The sequence below is a fragment of the Micrasema longulum genome, unplaced genomic scaffold (genome assembly GCF_059751315.1).
Source record: "Micrasema longulum isolate JH-2025_06_02 unplaced genomic scaffold, ASM5975131v1 h1tg000411l, whole genome shotgun sequence".
NCBI lineage: Eukaryota > Metazoa > Arthropoda > Insecta > Trichoptera > Brachycentridae > Micrasema > Micrasema longulum.
The window spans coordinates 1059568-1081103 of NW_028277611.1; the positions used below are offsets into that span (position 1 = coordinate 1059568).

General features: G+C 32.1%; 2 protein-coding genes across 9 annotated transcripts in view; both read left to right on the forward strand.

Moving 5' to 3' along the window:
• Pgant9 (polypeptide N-acetylgalactosaminyltransferase 9) overlaps positions 1–21536 on the forward strand; it is a 647455-nt gene that overhangs the window by 411080 nt on the left and 214839 nt on the right. The gene's annotated exons all lie outside the window — the stretch shown is intronic.
• On the forward strand, positions 8586–9306 carry LOC148281772 (uncharacterized). The gene is made up of 2 exons (XM_088226156.1): positions 8586–8790; positions 9113–9306. Exons 1-2 carry the CDS (start codon positions 8586–8588, stop codon positions 9304–9306), a joined length of 399 nt encoding a protein of 132 aa, XP_088082282.1.

Here is a 21536-nt window from a genome sequence, read left to right on the forward strand (position 1 = left end):
TGAAAATAATTTTACAATTTTTATACTTCTTATTTTACCAGGTAGATAATTTAACAATGTTTGAGTATGTCCGAATGCTTGCAGACTGGCTGGATTTTCTCCTTAGGGAGTCGTTCATATTTAAATTTTATTATTTACTTCTCCTTTACTTTTTTTACTTCCTTTACTTCGCTTCAATGTCAATTTTTTTTTTTTTTTAAATATATTTTTTTATTTGTTTATTTAATTCGAAGATTACGAAAAGTGCAACTTCATTATTTATATAAATAAGATAGATATATCAAGTTTTTTATCCTAGTAGACTCATGTTGCATCATAGCCACGCAGGAGTAAAATACTTTTTTATGTTTGGTATGTACGTTAATCGAATCGCTCAATGAACTATTGTTTTTTCAAGCTAGGGGATTACTAAAATCTTTAATTCATGAGTTTGACCTTGCAACCGACGACATTTGTAACCCGTAATCCAATAAAGGTTCAATTAAATGTCATCAAAATATTTTTGTCTGTGTACTAATCTGAAAGTTCGTACCGTTTTTTCGATTCAGTTTTATTTTGGTTTAACCATGTATTTTTCAGACGTTTTAGATCTAGAATAGAATGCTATTTAAACTTACGTTAACGCTTTTTGTAACGCAATAGCACTTTTGAAAAGTGAATTCTTAGTCCCTAATGTTAGCAATTACTTCTACTGGAGGTATCCTTTTTGTGCTTGTTGCGTGTTTAGCGATTGTAAATTAGATCGTAATGCATATCTTTCTAGAAAGGAAAATAGCCCGTAACGCAATTCAACAAAATATAAGTTTATTTTCTTCTTTTTTTTATTTTCACCTGCTCAAAATAATTGAGGCAGTATATTTATAAACATGTTTTAGGTTATCATTTGAATCAAATTTTTATAATCTTTGAGATTTTTCGAAAAAGAATACCTACTCTAAGTACATTTATAATTAAAACTTTCATACTAAATATGAATTACTTGTGATATAGGCAGATAGTGTACAACGTAAATTTGACAGTGAAATTGAATATTGACTTTATTAATTATTTTTTTCACATGTGATTTCAACTTATTATTTATATGAATAAATACTTAAAATAAAATACATTTATCTCTATAAAACAAAAACCAATACAAATCTGTTTTAAACGGCGAAACTATCATTCTTATTCTTAGTCGTAGGGGTTAGTGCTATGCAAGCTCCTGACGTCACTGCGACCTGTGAAAATATATTGTGACGGGTCCCCCCCCGTGAATAATTCTCACCCTTAGAGACCAGGTCTATAAAGAACCCGGCTACTCCATGGAATGCGAGAGTATACATTTTGCTTAATCTCCCCCTCCAAGTCCAAATCCGTAAAGTATCTAGCTTTTTGGTAGAAGGCGAGCTCTTTAACATCCTCAGGTTTAACCAGTGGTCCCCCGAAGATGAGGCTCCTTTTATGATGTAAAGCATTACATTCACATACAATGTGAATGGGTGTGTCTTCATTTGCGTGCAGAATCTACATCTAAAAGTTTCGGAAATGTCCATTCTAGCAAGATGTTTGTTCAATCTGCAGTGCCCTGTCAGGGCTCTAGTGATAACCCTCACTTGATTTTGGCTGAGCTTTGTTAGGGCAAAAGCAAAACTTTGCGACGGAAAACTATTTAGGAAGCTTAAAAGTTTCAGAAAAAAATCTCTTGCTTTTGAGTTAAATTAAAATAATTTATTACGTGAGATTATTACAGTTTTTTTAAATCAGTTTTTTTTTGTATTTTAAACTTTACATTAATTTACTTCTTCATTTGGTATTTAATTTACAAAGGCCGCTGAATTGTTTTCTGTCATTTCTTTTTATATATTTTTCTTTGCAATAATACAAAACTTCGCCAATAAACTTTGAATGACAGAGACGCGTTTTATCCTGTCAATTTGTTTGGCAAACCTTATTCGTACTTTTTTTGGACAAATCGAATTAAGCGAGTCCTTATAGAGTAGTATTATTGAATTTATCCTTGCAGGAAAATTGTACTCGTATCCTTGTATCACTACACGGGAAGGTCGTCAAGCAAATTGAATTTGCTACTTTTTCATTTGATTACGTTTCAACAATACCCCATGGATTGTTTTTGACGTAAAAGTTTGCACGCGTGCTTTTCGGAACAAACCTATTTATTTATATTATGTTTAAGCTACGATTAGGATTTTATTTAAGTAGAATCTCTAGAAACTTCTCTGGGTAATGTGATCTCAGAAAATAGATTTATTTTAATTACCTACCAAGTTTTTATTACTGAATTGATTCGTAGTTTTGTTTTAAATTAAACACTTCATGAAGTAAAAATACTATCGAAGTTATTAAAAACTTTGTAGTCAAATATTTGACTAAATGTTAATAAATATTTGTAGGTACAACATAACTACTTATAGATTTTTCTGTGTCTACTAAAAATTTCAGTATTTATTTTTAAATTGAATTCAATTTAATCACAGAACTATGATTTTTCTTTAGCTTGGGAATTTTAAGCGTATCATTGTACTTAAATTTAAATACTTTCTAGAAAATTGTTATTTCATAGAAATGATAAGTGCAAAACTTTTTTTTTCTAAATCATCTGAAAAATCTTACAAGAAGGTTTGGGAAAAATATATAATTTTGAATTTCCTTTGTTTTAAAAAAATGTGTTCACACTTTTTGAGTATTCACAAATTTTTAGTGTACATTTTATTAATATTTCTATTTATTCATTTTGTATTTTTAATACTCCCTTTTTACAGTTATTGATTTATTTATGGACTTGTTGAGTCCATTTAATAACAGTATATATACTTTTTTTATAGTCTATACAGGCACAATTTAAATAAAATACAACAAAAGAAAATTCCAACGAGGTTTTAAAAAAATAAATTTTAACGACCTCCAGACAATATTTGATGTATCAAAGTGACTAAGTATTTTTTGAGTATTTATCAATTGTTGGTATACCTAATTATTTTTTTACAAATAAATGTATTTTTTGTGTGTATTTTCTGTATGTATTTTTTGTATTTTTTTGTAATTTTTTTGTATTTTTCTTTATTGTAAAAGACACAAAATACCGTTGATTTTAATAAAATAAACATTAAAAAAATTATCTTATAGCCAAAGATATTTCTAAGGATATGTTTAGAGTATCAAGACCGCAACAAAGGCCAGAGGAAAAATTCAAACGTTGCTTGAAGTGTGTTCTCTTATAACGCGGCATTTTCTTTTCATACACAAGCCGAGAGTGAAAATGCACTTTGCGTGTGCTCCTGGTATTCCGCGCTGGCTGCCTGCTTTGCGAGAAAATATCTCTATCGATCGCGCCGAAACGCTCCGAATAAAGCCAATGAACATTCGCTCTCCTGGGAGTGATGCACTCCTGGTACCAGTGGACGCTGAAAACTAATTCTGCTGGTTCGGCTACTCTACACACAAGAGACCAAATATTTTTTCAATATAAAAAGAAATTTTAAATGAACATACATTTTTCTGTGCTGAATTTTCCGTTTAAAATAAGTTTTTAAACAAATCTATAGTACATCCCAAATACGTCTAAAATTACCGGTTCGAAATAAATTCTCATGATCTTTGAGCTAAGCTTAACACTATCATTAATCATTATACAAAAAAAATATGATACGATATTATTATGACGATGTACAATTCTAGAATGATATGAATTGCGCTGATGACGCAATATTTCAATTCATTCTTTTGAATGTATTATTTCACATTAACTTCCTCATCGTAACGCCTTTTATCTGTTATTGAGTGCTGAAGTTTATATAATTTTAATAAAGATGTATTATCTAGTTAAGTAACAGATACTATTTTTATACGATCATTGTAATATTCAATAAAAAAAATGTGTCTCAATATCTCTATAATCATTCCAAGAAATATTTCATGCATCATTTATTCAATATTTTATTATAATATGTGGAAAGGTTTTGTTATTTTATACTCGTACTAACCAATATTGATAATTTTGCAATTAAATATCTGGTTGGTTTATTTCGAACCTGGGTTATCTATCCGGTGTATTTTATTGTTTAATAGTCAGATATTTGAAATATGACTTCCTATCATTTCAACACAGGCAATACAGCTGATTATTGAATTGTGCATTATATCCCGATAGTTAGGTAAATATTTAAGGTAACAAACAGCAATGGAAAACTCAAATTATAATTTTTAAAATCCCACAAGAATTAAATGCGGAAATAAATGCCTTTCTTGTCATGTTCCGTGCACCTGTTAAATACATTTTATTAAAAAAATATTTCATGATTCCAGATAAAAAAGTTTTAAAACACTCTAAATTCATTATAAGCATGTCAGAGTACAGTAATTCAATCAATCTTTGGGAATATTTCGGAACGCCAGAGCAACCTGTCTTTATACAAATATATATTAGAGTTTTGACGCACGGCTATCGCGCCGGCGCGGCGTGGCGCGTCCTGGAATAATTTTAATAATGTATTCATTTATTAGTCATTCCGGAGAAATAATTATTCGAACTGAACGCAAGTGGGTTTGAATTTTAATTTTTGTAAAGTATAATACGGACTGTGGGAGTGTGTTATAAGCAAAGTACTTTGCGTCGATGGCCGGCTGGTTTGTCTTAGGTCTTAAATAAATGATCTTATTTATCCAATCTAAATTGGCTTAAACGTGATTCTAACTGTGAGTTCATGACTCAATGTCATGAAAAATCATTTTGGAAGCGCCGTATAGTCATAACTAACTAATTAATTAAGAACGAGTTATGCAGGGAGAGACAATGAAATCGTTTACTTAACCTACGTCTCCAATTTCTTAGTTTTATTTTGAATGGTGGCATTATTTTCTTAAATTGCAGTAAAATAATAACCCGATTATGCACGCAACTACTAAATTTTTAAAAAAAATCTAGTAATATAAGACAATTTTTTTTTTTCAGTAAGATAATTAAAAATACTTGTACTCTTCAAAGAGTGCTGTTTTCCATGTAATCAGTCTGTGAACTTGGAATGTCGAAGAGTACAGATTGACGTGTCCTACCGAAATGTTTCTGACAATTTGTGAGCTAATAAAGTTAATTAAAATTTTGTGAAGAACCCTAATATCCAAGGTGATATACCAAGTAACGAGACTTCAATTTTTATTAAAACCAACGGACTAAGTGCAAATTGAAAACGTACCGTAATTTTTTTAATCATTCCATCGAAGCAAGTAGTTTTGAATACGCTCAATCTGACTTTTATGGATATCGTATTGTAGAATTCGAATCAAACATTACGTACATATGAAAAGAAATTGTTTTTGCAATGCGTTAGTTTTTGTATAAGGTTTTTTTATTCATTTACAATTTTTAAAAAGCCGGTACGTTTATAAGAATATATTTATGTCAGGTCATGTCATGTCTCGTCTAGTTAGTGTGGTCATTATGACGTGCTTTTTAAATTTGATTTTAATTTTATCTCAAATGTTGTTTTTCAAATATTTGCGTAATTCATTGTAGTGTAAAAATAAATAAAGTTAATTTTATGACAAACTCTAACATTTTTTAAGCTTCTTTCACAGTGAGTTTAAAAAAGTTTGTTATACTTAAGCTTTTTGTCAAGTATAACACCAGAATTGCGGACTTTTACAGAAAAATGTATAATCAACTCGTTGTTCTTTATTGGACAACGCGGTAAAAGGAATTTTATTTTGTTTTTAACGTTGATGATAGACAATTTATTTTAAATGCGATGAGTGCTTGATTTGGTTTTATTTTTTATTCTTAAAAATTCACACAATCTTGGCCATTTAAAATAGGTAAAAATACTTTTGTATCAACAGCAAAAAGACTGAAGTTCGCAAACTTGTGACATTAAGCGATATCATAAAAAATAAACGCATTGAAAAGGAGTGGTCTGAGGTGTGAAACTTTAGGTACTCCTGACGGTAAAGAAGCAAATTTCAAACAGAGCCACCAATGACAACATATTGATAATGTTTTTTTTTTAATGAAAAAAACCTTTACAAAAGATCTTCATGAATTTCAAGATGTTCAATCTTTAAGAAAAGGGTAAGATGATTTATTCTTTCAAAGGCTTTCGCATACTCAATAAAGATTTCGGACACTTAGGTTTTATTTTCGAGGTGAGAAAATTGGGTTGGTTTAGCTTGATTTGTTGTTACTGGCTGTTTTTTAACAAAGCTTCGCTGGTGTTCAGGAAAGTTTCGTGACAAAAGGATATAAATTTGATATGCGTCGTGCTGATGAACTAAAATTATTTATAAATATTTCAATATTTTTTCATAATCACTAATATTTAAATAACGTTAAAAATAGTTTAAAAAAACTTTGTTTCAAAAGGAGGATCACAAATTTAGTACCTGCTTTAAATACTTTACGAGTTTTGCGTGGTGCTTTATGATTATAATACTAATAAAACTGAAAGAAATCATCCGTAAATGACTATTTCGTATTGAGTAACACCACAAAATAGCTGTTCCGAGTGAACACCAACAAATGGATTGAATCGTTAAAATTGTTTGTTTTGGACTATTCCAAGTATGTATGTTTATACACTTCACATAATAGCAAATATCTCAAGTGAAGACGGTATTCTCGTGAGTGCACACAGTTTCTCTGTGAGCTTTCTAAATTATAGTAGTGCAGCATCATCTGGTGTGTACCAGATTGGTTGCATCCTGTTTTTGTTGCGGCGTCAAAGGATGATTCATAAATCAAGTCCTTCACCGCGCTACTTTCACTTACAGACTGGTTCTCGATTCTGACGAATTGCTCGACACATTGTCACACTCACTGATGTTTAATAAACAAACACGCCATACCCTGACTAGCTATATTTCAGATTTAGAAAATATTGCGTTGCTCTCGACAATTTTAAAAAATGTGGTAGCAAAGTACGTCGCACATGCAAACATTCGTGCGAGAAAGAGATACATGGGTAAATTTATGTATTTTATAATATATTTACCTACAATTGGTTGATACTTCTATGTAACTCGTTATTATCTCTCACCTTCCATGCAATACCCAGACTCTTTATGGACCTGGACTTGGAAGGCGAGAACTATTCAAGGGGACCCGTCACAATAGATCCTCGCAGGTCGCAGAGACGTCGGGAGCTTGCATAGCACTGACCTCTACCTCTAAAAATAAGAAAAAGTAATTCAATATTATAGCTACAAAAGATGCTGCCAGTGTTACTTTTTTTATCATGTACAATATAATTCAAAATATAACTAATTATCTACTTATTATTATTATTCAATAAATTCAGTTGTATAACGAATGAAACGATATTTTTTTCTGTTTTTCATAGTTGCATCGTAATTACAATATTTTTCATCTCTCACGACAAAAATTCATGTCCGATTACGACAAAAAAAAATAAAGTCAATAATTACCTACGAATTCAAATGGCATATACTCCGCGCTTGTAACATGTCTAATTTACTATGCGTCATTGCTTACGTAGGCATTAAAAATTAGTGATTAATAAATTATACGTATGATAGTTTCAGTGAAACGTTTTTTCATTCAATTTATTATGTTTAATATCCGAAATCACTTGTCCTAATCCAATAACATTTTAAATATATATAACGGAGGCGTCCTCCGTAGTGTAGTGGTTAAGACACTCCCTGACGGAAGGTTCTGGGTTCGATTCCCGGTGAGAACACAAAAAACAAATGTGATTTTTCTCAAGCTTGGGTGTTCTGTGCTGTAATTCACCAATGTAATTGGACTTCAAAGCCTGTTGTGGTGCTAAAAAAATTGTGTTAATTATTTTTTTAACCATTTAGATAAAAATAAAATTCATAAAAACAATTTTGATTTCGACCACTTTTTTTTTCTACCCACCGGTTTCAAAGCTATCCTAGCTTTTTTTTTATTTATATTTAAGAAATTAATTATATCCTCTTTTATTTTATCAATGTTAAAATATTATGGATGGTCTAGTTTCAAAGAAAGTATTCATCTCACAGTACACTTCCCATCCTTACAAGACAAAAATATTTGATTTATTAGCTCCATACGCAGCATAGTATTTAAACGTTGATATAAAAAAATAGGGTTAAATTAATTACTTAAGTATACCACGGTAAAGAAGCTTGTATAGCTATAAAACCGGTCGGTTTGAAATCAAACATAAGTGGTTAAAATGAAGTTTTTAGTTATTTTATTCAAATGAATAACCATAAAGTTAGTGCTTCAAATCTAAAATTTACATTTTGATAATATTTTATTGTTCAATTTTGCATGCAGATTTAACAGAAAACATTTTTCCATAAAATGCTGACATTGTATATTCATAATTGTATCGCTAGCCAAACTCTCGTATGTGAATAATTCATTGCGAATATTTTGAACGCTTAACACAGAGAAAAACATTTTGAATCGTTTATTATAATACCGCATCACAAAATTTTCAATTAGGTTTTATAATTCAACACATTTGAATTCGACGATTCAAAAGGCTTTCCATTTTATTGAAATATGCATAAAGTGTACATTTTGCAAAATAAGTGCACTACTAATTATTGAACTGTACTCTATTATTAGTCATTGCAATATGGAGTCTTCAGCCTTCAGACGGATAGAGTTGGAGAGTGAGGCTCTGGGTGTGAAAATAAATAAAAGTAAGACAAAGCTAATGATTGAAGACAGAGCTGGCAGTTTCCTAAGGAGAAGACAGATGCAAGAACTTGAACTGATAGATGACTTTGTGTACCTCGGCTCGCTTACCTCCAACAACGGCAGTTGCAAACCTGAGATTGGTCGCAGGATTCAAATGGCCAAAGAAGCAATGAACCGTTTGGAGAAGATTTGGTGAGATCGAGGTATATCAATAAACACAAAAAAGCGGTTGATAGAAGCCCTGGAATTCTCCGTTTTCCTATTATGGGGCTGAAACGTGGACAATGCGTGCCTACGAGAGAAAGAGGATCGATGCATTCAGGATGAGGTGTTGGAGAAGGCTGCTGCGTGTGCCTTGGACAGCCAGAGGGACGAATGCATCGATACTGGAAGAGCTCCATATTACAACTCGTTTGTCAGTGATGTGTTTGTGAAGGATACTGTCTTTCTTTGGACATATAGGTAAACGTGAGCCTAATAATGTCGGCCGAGTTGAAGATAGGAGAAGCCGGGGTAGCATCCCATATAGATGGACTGACCAAATTAACTTGGCTACGGGCCTAAAATTTGATGAGTCAGTTCTTCGGGCTGAGGATAGACTGGAGTGGAACAGATTAATCAAAAGTGTTTATGGTGACCATGATCCTCAACGTTGAGGGACCGACTTGAAAGAAGCAATATAGAACTGTTTTTGTTATTATACTGCAAAGACCATTGAGTATGGCGGCTTTTTGTAGTTTTAAGATCATTTATAGATATTTTGTTCCCATGAATGCACTAGGAACAACACAAATCGCTTTTAAATTAATTAATTGTTCTGTCTTTTGAGCAATAAATTAAAAAAAAGTGAATAATAAGTGGGATTTCTACAATACATTTAACATTTATTATTAACATCAACCGTGGAATACATAATATAATGTTTTAATATTTGTATAGTGTACTATTTTCTTTTAAATATGTGTGAATATATTTTACGCAGTAATAGGATTTTTTTCCAAAAAACGTTTTTCATTTGGTTTCTGAGAAATACAGTTTATTTCCCATGCTCTAGGATGAAAAAGAGCATTGACTTCATTGTTTTCTATCGCTCCCGAAATTAATGTTGCCGTTGTTAACAAAATTAAGGCTTTATAAAACAAGAAATTCTCATGCAAACTGTTGATACACATTGTTAAAAGATTAATTATTTAGTAATTGACTTATTTTATTTAGTTTTGTAATAGAAAAGTGGCCTCGGAGTGTGACGCGCTGTATTTTCTGTTTGATTACGGTAAATTCCATAGCAATTTGCTAAGCATTGTTAATTTAATTTTGGTAAATATAATATTATGTAGTAGGCATATTGTATAAAATGTAATGTGTTTGTGTGATGAAATCTATTGGGAGTTGTTTGTCAGCGCGTGAGACTAATAACACAATAGAACTAATTTTCACAATCAAATTTACTATGGAAATATATTCCGTGCCTTAACTTACGAGGAATCATTAATACTTTTTTTTTATTATTTGTCACATTGATTAAGGTTATTTATTTCGTGTTCAAAGAGTTAAGTAGACACATTTTCAATAAATTTTAACACAAATAAAATAAAATAAATAAAATATCTTTGTTTTTAAAGACTATTTTTTTTTCCACCGACCGGTTTCAAAGCAAACAAGCGGTTTAGAATGCCAATTTAATGTTTTTGATTGTAGAGAATTAGATAATTGTTTAGAAAAAATATCGTTTATAAATTAATCCGCCTCTATTGTGCAAATGGGTTCGCTTTATTTTCTGTGGGAGGAGAATATGAATATTTATTTATAAGTTTGCGTTTTTGTTTTTGATTTAATATTTTATCAATTAAGTTCTCATTATATCCATTATTTTTAACAATATGTGTAATTGCATAAAGTTCTTTTTAAAAATAAGTATCATCTAGTGGAACGTTAATTAACCTTTGTATCATTAAATGTAGTGCGGAATGTTTATGAACGATTAGATGATTTGAAAAATTGTGAATAATTGTGTCTGTATATGTTGGTTTACAGTAGACATCGAAATGAATTTTTTATCTTTTTCCATTTCTAAAGTAAATATTATTTTAAAATAAAATAAATAAAACAACTTTGTTTTTAACCACTAATTTTTATTTTTCACCGACCAGTTTCAAAGCAAACAAGCTTCTTTGTCAAGGTTTACGTGACAAAGAAGCTTGTTTAATTTGAAACCGGTCGGTGAAAAGTAAAAATTAGTGGTTAAAAACAAAGTTGTTTTATTTATTTTACTATAATGAATAACCACAAAGTTAGTGCTTCAAATATAAACTTTATAAATATTATTTCTTTATTTAATGAATTTATGAAATTAGGAAATGTCTGAAGTTTTCGATCTGACCCTGTAAATAAACAAAAAAACATCATCCACATAACGTTGCCATAATTTGATACGTTTGTAAAAAAAAAAAAAAACTCTTTTAAAAATGAAAGTCTTTGGGTCCACCGCACTTTTACAATGTCAATTATTTTGACGTTCGAGAACTTTTGCGTTTCTTCGCGTGCCTTTTGCCCTACAAACTATTTGATCTCCCGTTATATATAAAAAGTTTCATTGATACTCCTCGTTCAATAATTGTTTTCTCTTTTTAATATCAAAAACATTTTCCACATTGTAGTATGACATTTAACGCTTACTTGTTTATACATTTCTTTAAACCACTTTAACTTTTGAGTTATGCGTCGACCGATTTCGAGGTTATTTACTTATCACTGGGACCTGAACTAACTCAGAATAACTTGCGTTGCTATTTATATAATAAAATATTGTAAGAAAGAAACAGAATAATGAAAAAAAGAGAGAGGAAGAGGATAATATAAATTACAACGGGAGTATTTTTAAAAGATGGATATTACAGGAGTCGTAAATGGGTCGACTTATTTCTAATTTTTCTAGTGTCTAAACCATTTTAATTAAAAATTTATAAGCTCGTTTCTTGATTAAGAATATAGTTTTCGGATATAAGATGATTTGAGTATTCTGAGAAGTTATTATTGTTGAGACATCTACTTTCATTCTTATTTTTCTTACAATATTTTATCATATAAAAAGTAACTCGAGTAATTCCAAGTTAGTTCAAGTCCTGATGATTAGGAAGTAACCTGGAAACCGGTAGATTTACTACTCAAAAGTTTAAGTGGTTATAGTGAATTTGAAATTGTATTGTGAATTATTTTGAGTAAAGACAAAGACCTTATAATACTTGTAGAACTAAAATCTGTATCTTGAAGGATAAGACACCCGAGTCCACTTTTTGCCGTTTTAAAGTTAAAGATGCAGAAATTATCTCAATAAGCTATTTTATCCGTGAATAAAATACCGAAGTCCACTTTCGTTATAAAAACTATTTTTTAAGTTGAAATAAAAATTAGACGTCCACTTTGTTTCAATGCAAAACTTATAAGTATTACCAAATACACTTTTTTTATACGTATTATAATTATTTTTTAAAATTTAAAGTTTTTTATGTGTCTAAATTTTCTCATTTGGTTCATAAGTTATGATGTTTTTGAAATTCCTCAGTCATCAAATCTTGTTTCGTGAATATTTCGTTCAATGTGACTTTCCTGGTTTATCCTTTAAAATTGAAATCAATTATCACAGTATTTTTATAACTTTACAAATTTTAACAGCTCTTGGGTCATTCTGTTTTCCTTGTGGATATTAAATTTTGTTCTTCATATCATTTGACTTTGGGATGTAGATTTCAGACCTATTGGGATTTTGTAAATGTTTGATAAATGATTTAATTTGATACTTCTTGCGACTGAGTTCGATAGAAACACGTTTTCGTATGGCGTTAGGGGTTATCAGTACAAATGCCGAAAATATGTCAAAATATGTTAATTTTCTTTCGGCCTCCATTTCAATATGGCGTTTCCCGCCTTTTCCGTTTAGTATGGAAGCCTCCTCCTGCCCCTTGCATCTGAAATATCACCACGGATGCGGGATTCCAGTTTTATATTGCGGCATTTATCTTTTATTCAGATTATCCAGAAACTGGTCCCGTCTATTTCGATAATAAATCCCCGAGAAAAAAAAAAACAAACGGGAATGCCAACAAAAAAGGGGATAAATGTCCCATTCTAGCGACATGGTGGGACGTCTCGACGACAATTTGCGATTGTTGGTTTTGAAAAGCAGAAAAGGCAAACAGAACGCGCGGAAAGCGGTTTAATAAAATACGACGATTTTCCAAGTACGTCAGACTTGGATTGTTAAATTTTATTGTGGGTCAAAAGACACAAAATGGTTTTACGGAACCCATAACGTTTAAATTAAAATATTATTTTTTTTCTTCATAAATGGAGACCTCCCCAGGGTGCTATTTTAAATCTTCTCTACCCCCTAGAGAGTGATTATTTGAAGATTAGATTTTTTTGCATGCGTTTACAGTTTGCTTTATATATGGCCACAGTGATGATTACAAGTCAAATACATGTGAACAAGTAAAATAAAGCATATTTTTTTTTCTAAATATTATTAAATATTTTAATACAACCACATACCGACTTTTCTACGTCTACCGGTTCCGACACGTACCCACCTCTTCGTCAGGATACCAATTAAAACGACATGCAAAACCCAACCTTCGCCATAGTTGTTGCACAAAAATATAAAGGGTTTTGCATGCTGGTTTAATTGGTATCCTGACGAAGAGACGGGTACGTCTCAAACCCACTCTACCCCAACTAAATTTCATTTTCTAATAGTGAGTTATTTACAACTCGTTGAAAATGGCCCTCAAAATTAAATATTTGGGTAAATCATAAGAACGCAAATATTTATTAAAAATATAAAAAAAACCCGGTACACATAGAAAAGTTGTTAAGTGCTCATATACAAAGATGATGTTTTTTTTGTGTGTTTAAAACCCACAAACATAAATTAATAAGTTAATTGGTTGGATTTCCTACGCAACCAGGCTTGTGGGACGTGGGTTTTTCAAAGATTGCATCACTGGTATTTTATTGATGTCTTCGGAATATTGCACCAATAAGTCATTAAATGACTAAATTGATGTAGACACTTCCTTACTCTTGATGATAAAGGTCTGGATTTACCATAGTGTAAAATAAATCTTATTCAGATATTTATTTGAACAAAAAACTTATTTCGTAAAAGGATGGTGGTTACGAAATAGTGACGCGGACGAATCAGAGATTCAAAGTTTAACTATGCAATAGCACAATTGATTCCCATTTTCTAACACAGTAACTTTAAACAATGAGGAAGTTCAGTGGTTTTTTCCATTTTTTTTATTTGTAAATAGACTGTTAAACTAAGTCAATTTTTATTTTTTTATTTTTAACAAATCGTAATATCGGTGGTGCGATTTTTTTAAGTTTTGTATTTCTGAAATAACTCCGCGTGTGACGTCAGAGGTTCATTTCCGCTTATTCTCATTCAGTTCTTCCCATTGGTCCAGAAGCGACAAGCAGACCGGAATTCTTCCATAGCTCTCAGATCATAGGTTGATTCACATGAACCAGTGACGTCATTTAAAGTAGTGCGTTTTTATCAAAATATTTTTTATTATTCTTTCTGTACATTTTCAAGAAACTTTGCCGCACAATTTAATGCTCTAATTTTTACCCTGCGTAAGAAAACATTTTTTGTATCCAATTTCCCGTAGGGATGAAGTTCCTCATTGAAACAAAGACATCCTAGTATTATATTTATTTTTATATGAATTTGGCTGTTTAGAGGAAAAAAACAAAAATCTCTTTGTTTTTCGTAATGTTTTCGTTTTGTTTGACCTTTATTTTAAACTGATTACCGTAATATTTATTAAATAATATTTTTTTATTACTTTAGTTTTGTGTTTGCTTCTAAATTAAAAGTGTACTCTAGTGTTTGCTATGATTTAACTATTTTATGTAAATTTATCTATCTAAGTATGTAAACATTAACTTTGAGGTGATTTTTTATCGATTTGTTCAAACTCGCTCATTGCTAAACGAAATATATTGAAAGGAGGGTGAGTGCCGGGAACTGAGTGAACGGTGCAGAAGATGTATAAATGTTGAGGAAGTGAGATCTGTATGCAAAGATAGAGTGATATGTTGTTCTATCCTCTCTGACTAACCCTTACGGGGAAACGGCGTGATAATTTATTGTTGTAGTTATTTGTTGTATTTGCCATTTGGTAAACTAAACCAAGCAACTTGATTAATACGTTCAATATAATTTATTGACTGTGGAGATCAAGAAACATAAACATATTTTTTCTTAAGCACTGACTTTATTCTTTACTGTTTGATTTTTTTTTTTTTTAAGGAATAACCCGCTAAGCCTCTATTTTGAGGCTTGTCAGCAGGTGGGATAGAGGGGATATGGAAGAAAGTAATGAAAAATACACCACAACACCCAGACCAATAGAGAAAAAAATCTTTCTTGGATTTTTTTCTTGCAACTGGCGGGAATCGAACCCGCGACGCCAGTTTCACAGATAGTCGTCTAAGCAACTGCGCCACGGCGCCTGTCACACATGGTTAATTATTAATCGTATTTATTAACGTGAAAACACTGAGTAGAATCAAAATAATATTCTATTATATTATAATTATTGTTATGCACATTGCATTTCTATTAACGCTCTCTTGTCGGCAGCATTATGAAATTATTTTTTTTTATTCATAGTGAAACTTGTGATTATTTAATTCGTCTCTTAATCGATGGTCTTCCATTATGTTTGTCGATTCTCGGTCACGATTTCGTGTTGATTTGTCGATCATTTCATTTCTCGATGGATAGAGGTTTTGTGACCTTTGTATAATACACATAGCTTCGATACCCCGTGGCTAAATATTTATCATCAAAACTTGCCAAAATTGGCCTTTGTTTGACATGTCTTTTCTTAGGAATTAACTAGAAAGTAAATTATGAAATGTATTTCAAAACATAATTTCTTTTATAATACAATATAAAAACATTTGTGTTTGACGTTTTTATGTATTGTACGAGTATGTAACGACACATAATTTTAACTTTTTCTTTTTTTCATTACACATCAGCCATCAGTTAACCGGTTAATTAAATACAGTCATGCGTTAATTAGTAACAACTACGTCATAACTCATATTTTTCTGCTGTCCGCCTCGTAGTAAGGACGACATAAAACATTCGTTTTGAACACAATAATATTAAGGTGTCCCCGGGCTGTCACCTAAAGCATTGCACTAATCATATTAATAAATGTTTTTAAATAAAAGTATGTAATCACATACCAAATTTTCTATGTCTACCGGTTTCGAGACGTACCCGACTCTTCGTCAGGACACCAATTAAACCAACATGCAAAACCCAGTGTGCAAATAGTTGAAAAAACGACGAAGAGACGAATAGGTACCTCTCGAAACCAGTAGATGAAGAAAAGTCGGTAGGTGAATACAAATATTTAATAACATTTATTAAAATGTTTGACCACATATTTAATGCTTTAAATATTAATAATATTTGATCATATTACGTTCATGTAACAAAAATGATCAAGCTGCGGTTTGTGCACCAAATCAATTGCCCTATGCACCATTAGGTACGGAAAGGGAGGTGATTCTTCTGTGTATTTTTTATTTTTCTTCTCTTTGCATGCTGACGCAAAAGTGATATCAACCCGGGTAGCATAAATCTGTATAGAGATGAAAGGTAGCTTTCTAAAGCAACGACGAGCAACCGGTACTGAGAATCCCAAAGCGTTCGCGCTCGTGCCATCTTGAGCAGAGAAAGTCGTGATTTACTGTCTACTCTCATTTCTTATTATCTTCTTACCGACATATTCCAAAACATCAATCTTTCAGATAATATTCAACGAATCATTGCGAAATCAGAGCGCCTTACAATATTGTGTTAGTAAATATTTGCTTTCCAAAACTACCAATCATTTGAAATTATGGTAAATACTTATTGATATAAAAGATATGGACATATGTAAATGTCTGTTAAACTGCTGCCATTAGTTGATGGAATATATATCGTAGTCTTCGTGAGGGCAAATAATAAATAAATATCTTACAGTAGGTATTACATACCTACCGTAAATAGCACGTGGCTTTTGTGTTTACATTTTACTTCTTTCTAAAATTATTTGAAAGCCTTTTCTTAATAATTCCCAAACACCCAGATGCCGAGCACTGGCACGGTTCAATCAAAGCCCTCATCTCAGTTGACAAACATTAGTCACCCTCGGTTGTGACGTTTTAAGTTGTTTGAGAAGTCGGTTTTCCAACCGAGTTGGCAACGGATCACCGCAGAAACCGCAACCAGAGGGTATGAAGGTATAATATTTGCACAAAGTAAAGTAGTACTGTGTACTTTCGTCTGCTTGCTTAGAACCTTTTGAGCTGATTTTTTGGATGCTTAAGACATAGAAGACGCATTTTATTTACATCAAAAGTTATGCTTGTAGAAAAAAAAATTAAGCTCTTCATCAATTGCAAAACTTTATACCAGGATTGTATAAACTTTGAGCATTCGCTACGAACCGTTTAAATCTTCTTATTTAATTAATTTAAATTTTCGCGCTGTTTCAAATAATAATATTCTGTGAAAGCGTTACTGATCATTTCTAATTTTGTTGTTCTACTTGATTTGTTACACATGCATGATGCATATGAAATTAAAACTCCACTTAGGGACACCTTATGTATAAATACAGAGAATTATTATGTAAAAGCTCATTGTTTGCATATTAACAATATGCTTCTTCCTCTTCACGGTTCTAAAATTATTATCAAGTGTGCATAAATGATTTGCGAAGCTAATGAATAGTTTAGAGTTTTTACTGTTTTTAATGAAAGATAACATGTTTGTTATGTTGGTATCGTGAAAATTCGTGGGAAGGTTTTGTACGATTTCATTATCGATCGGTAAATTAATGACTTTGGCTGTAAGAAATTCCATTACCCGTTTTTGGAATGTGTCCAAAAGGATGATAAACCCAACTTTATCCAGCCGTAATTTTACAATTTCCGATAAATTCGTTCGGCAATCTCCGCTGGATTTCATTCCACCCGATTATGACGTCACAATTCAAAGTGTCAACCGAACGGCATTAAAGCTGACCTAACATCGCGTACTTCCGTACCTTTGGAAGGTTTATATGCAATTTCTACGATGCCGCATTACATATTATCGTCGTTGCCAAGTATGGAACAATGAGATTCGGATATGAAAAATGTTTTCTTTCACACGGTAAAAATTAAAGCATTCAATTGGATGGTGAAGTTTTTCTAAATGAAAAAATTCAACGAATTGATTTTAATAAAAATGAACTACGTCACAAGATTTTCGGAATCAACCAATAATATAGAGCTGAGAGATAATAAAATTTTAAAATGTCATTGAGGTCGGATTAAATTTTGACAATCAACTCAGCGCCAAAATTTGGGTAAATACAGCGCATGCGTAAGCCACGTGACTTTTGATACTTGATTGCCATTATGAAAAATCAATATAATTACTTTGTTTTTTCCACATTTTTCCTGTCTTCCTGAGAGCACGTGTCGATATATCGAAAGAGCCGGCGTTGTATACGTAGGTAAATAGAGATGGACGGAATGTTAACTATACCGTCCTAGGAACTGTTATATGTCGTAACAAAACCGTGTTCAAGTTTTATTTATTTGAATTTTTTATAATTTTGAGCTGGCCATTTTGTATTAGAAAATCTTATTTAAAATACGAAAGAGAAATACTTTTATTTTAATTAAGCAGTTTCAGCGTCACTTATCAGTTGAATTCGATCATATGACGTCTGAGGTGACGCAATGAAAACGCGTATAGACACGTCGGTAGATCAAAATTTTCCATACAGAGGAAGATACAGAGGAAGATACAGATAGTAGAAAAGTCAAATATACCACCGCGGTATGTACCGTTGAAGATAGCGTTTGTAATTGCGGTCTTTGTAGATAAAATTGAAGATAAATGTTTATTTTCCATTGTAATCGGGGCCTAGGCTTTAACTCAACGATGCAAAATGTTTGAATATTAATAAATAATGTTTTTTGTTATATTTAGTATTTCAAATTGTATTTGTAATGGTCTTTAGCTGATATTTTACCTAATTAAAAATAAAATATTGTCCTATTACGGTTTCTAAATGAACTATCTTCATTTACCTACCAGCTACCCAAGTACAAAGGTAACCTCTAAAACATCAATTTAGTAAGAGATGAGCCATACATGACCCGTTGCAGCTTCTGCTCTCCTGGTACCGGCGGTATCTGTGGCGCTCATCTCCGCTTAATCCCGCGACGCCTCCGTTAATCCCCCCCCTCCTCACTCCACTCCAGCATCCGACATTCCTTGCAGCCGATATTCTAAACGATGACCGGTTTCATACGATACTTAAATTATCTCAGTTACAACAGTACGAATGTATAATGAAAAACACATTCAAAATTATTGTATTATTTATAAAATTCAAACAATCATTTTATTCTCATTATTATCACTTAATATTTTTTTATGTCCGTAATGATTTTGTTTTTAAATATTTTTGTAGGTACCTGTATTCATTCCGAATAATAATAATCACTTAATGCTAAGAATATAAATTCGGTGAAAAAACTACTGTTGGATATTTGACTATAAGTTGGAAGTTAGTGCGGCTGGATGCCTCGGTAGCTTTTCACATATTTTTAGTTATTCATATTTTTTTTATTAAAAGTTTAACAGAAAATTACTACGAATACGCTAAGTACCTCTTAATAATGATTAAAATCCGGGAGCAAGCAGGAAATTTTTAAAACTTAAATTTTGTTTGAAATTTTTTAGCTATTATGCAAACAAATTTTTAAAGAATTATCAAATGGTTTGTTCACAAGATTACCCACATACATATCCGTGGCAGTTTATGAGACCCTAGGAGAGCACACTAACCTCGTGAGCACAAACCGGTTGGTTTGCAAATTTTTGAATATCTGTTCCTCTGGTACATTTTTCATCTCGTTTATCAAAATTACAATTTTCTCGTGAGCGGGACAGGACCAAATAAATGAATTGTTTTTTTTTTATATCTAAAACTAGTTCACTAGTCTGTTTCGTTTTCTGGTCTCCTGATAACTCTCGACACCGAATCCATGTCCGCATCCGACCTTCCAAAAACGCAGTGCAGCGTCCGATCGCTTTGATTATCTCTCTCACTCGACTGAGTGCGAGTGAGGCTACAGAGTTTACAGAGGCATAATTGATTGAACGCTCCCTCCTATACAAAATCCACAGTCTAGTCAGCTAATACCTACTCGTCCATCTGTGCTCCTGGTATTTGTGGTCCCCTTGTACCGCCATCTGATGCGGTCGTTGTCGGTTAGTTTGAGAGAGGGAGAAATTAGTTTTTCCGATATTTGTTAAAAAATGATACACTTTTGTTGTATAAAATACGTTTTCAGGACTTTTAATACGGTAGGATAACAGGAATTAATATTAGTTTTGTTTGACACTGTTTTATTACTAGCGTGCAAAATACAAATTACAGTTAATCTACCCAAGTAGTTACCTAAATTGCCTTTTCGCCGACGAACTGTCATTTTGCGGTATTTACTTAATTAGTATCAGTAACCTTTCATATCCTAGTATTAAGTGTGACAATTATGATATGACCCTATTCATTCAAGGATTCAATTTGAGTAATCCCCGGATATTGGGGTTTGCAATTATTCGACATTTAAAATTAGTCATGTGCGGTTCGAATTCGATTAGGAATTTTTATCGAATGGTTTTACGTAAAATCTCAAAAGAGAAACTCAGACAAACTTAGTTTAAAACTATTTTATGATAAAAAAACGTCTGCTTTGAAAATATTGGATAAAGCTTAAAATGGAACATGGATATCGGTTTTATCTTTAGCAATTATTATTTGACATTTAGATTAGTCGTGTATGTTCGAATTCGATTAGGAATTTCCAACGGATGGTTTTTCGTAAAATCTCAAATGAAAAACTCAGATCAACTAAGTTTAAAACTATTTGTAATAAAAAAAACGAGTGTTTTAAAAATATTGGATAAAGCTTAAAATGGAACCTGGATTGTTTTACTGCTTCACTAGTGTGGGTGTTTAGTTCACGTTCCCGCGTTTAACTATACCGGCAACGGCGGCAACTCGTTATTTTAATGTATACCTCGTCATCAATATGCGCGCCTGATACATTTGGAGCGCTTCGGTCGAAGATCCGCCGCGCGGCGCGGACCGATTCGGCCACACCACGCCGCATCGCGGCCGCTGCATGCTCGTAATATCGCTTCCCGCCAGATGCGAGATGCGAGCCGCGAGAGTCCCCTACTCCGAATAATATCGATGTGGAATTACCCGCTGTCTTTTCTGCTCTCCGGATAACTAGCGCGGTTTGGTGTCGTTCAAGTTTGTGGTTCCTTTCCGTTCCGTCGCGTCGCACCGGTATCGCATATCGTCGGTCGCACGGTTTATTGTTTTTTTAGATTTAGCATTTTTTGAAAATAAGCAAAGTGGGTACCTTATTTTTTATGCTATGATTTGCTTTTGCAAAATGTGCACCATTGTAATTTTTAGGTAGTTAGTTATTTATGAATTTAAGATGCTTCTAAATATGTTTCATACGCAGCATTTACAAATTATTTCAATAAATGGCCCAATAATCATTACTGTTCACCACAATTTACATTAAATGACGTTAGGACCCATAATTCCAAGTACCTACCTATCTACAAAAAATCAACACATAAAGTTCTGCTGTACTTTTAATTTTACATCTCAATTTAAAAAAAAAATAGTATTCTTCATTTTATGCGCTTCACTTTTCCAATGTTAAAAACTTTTTAGGATAATGCTGATTTTGCAAACAAAGTGAAAAATTATTACTTTATTGT

Coding starts and splice junctions, on each gene's coding strand:
- LOC148281772 (XM_088226156.1), top strand. CDS start 8,586: ATGGAGTCTTCAGCCTTCAGACGGATAGAGTTGGAGAGTGAGGCTCTG. Junction 8,791..9,112: donor CAGTTGCAAACCTGAGATTG/GTCGCAGGATTC, acceptor TTGGACATATAG/GTAAACGTGAGCCTAATAAT.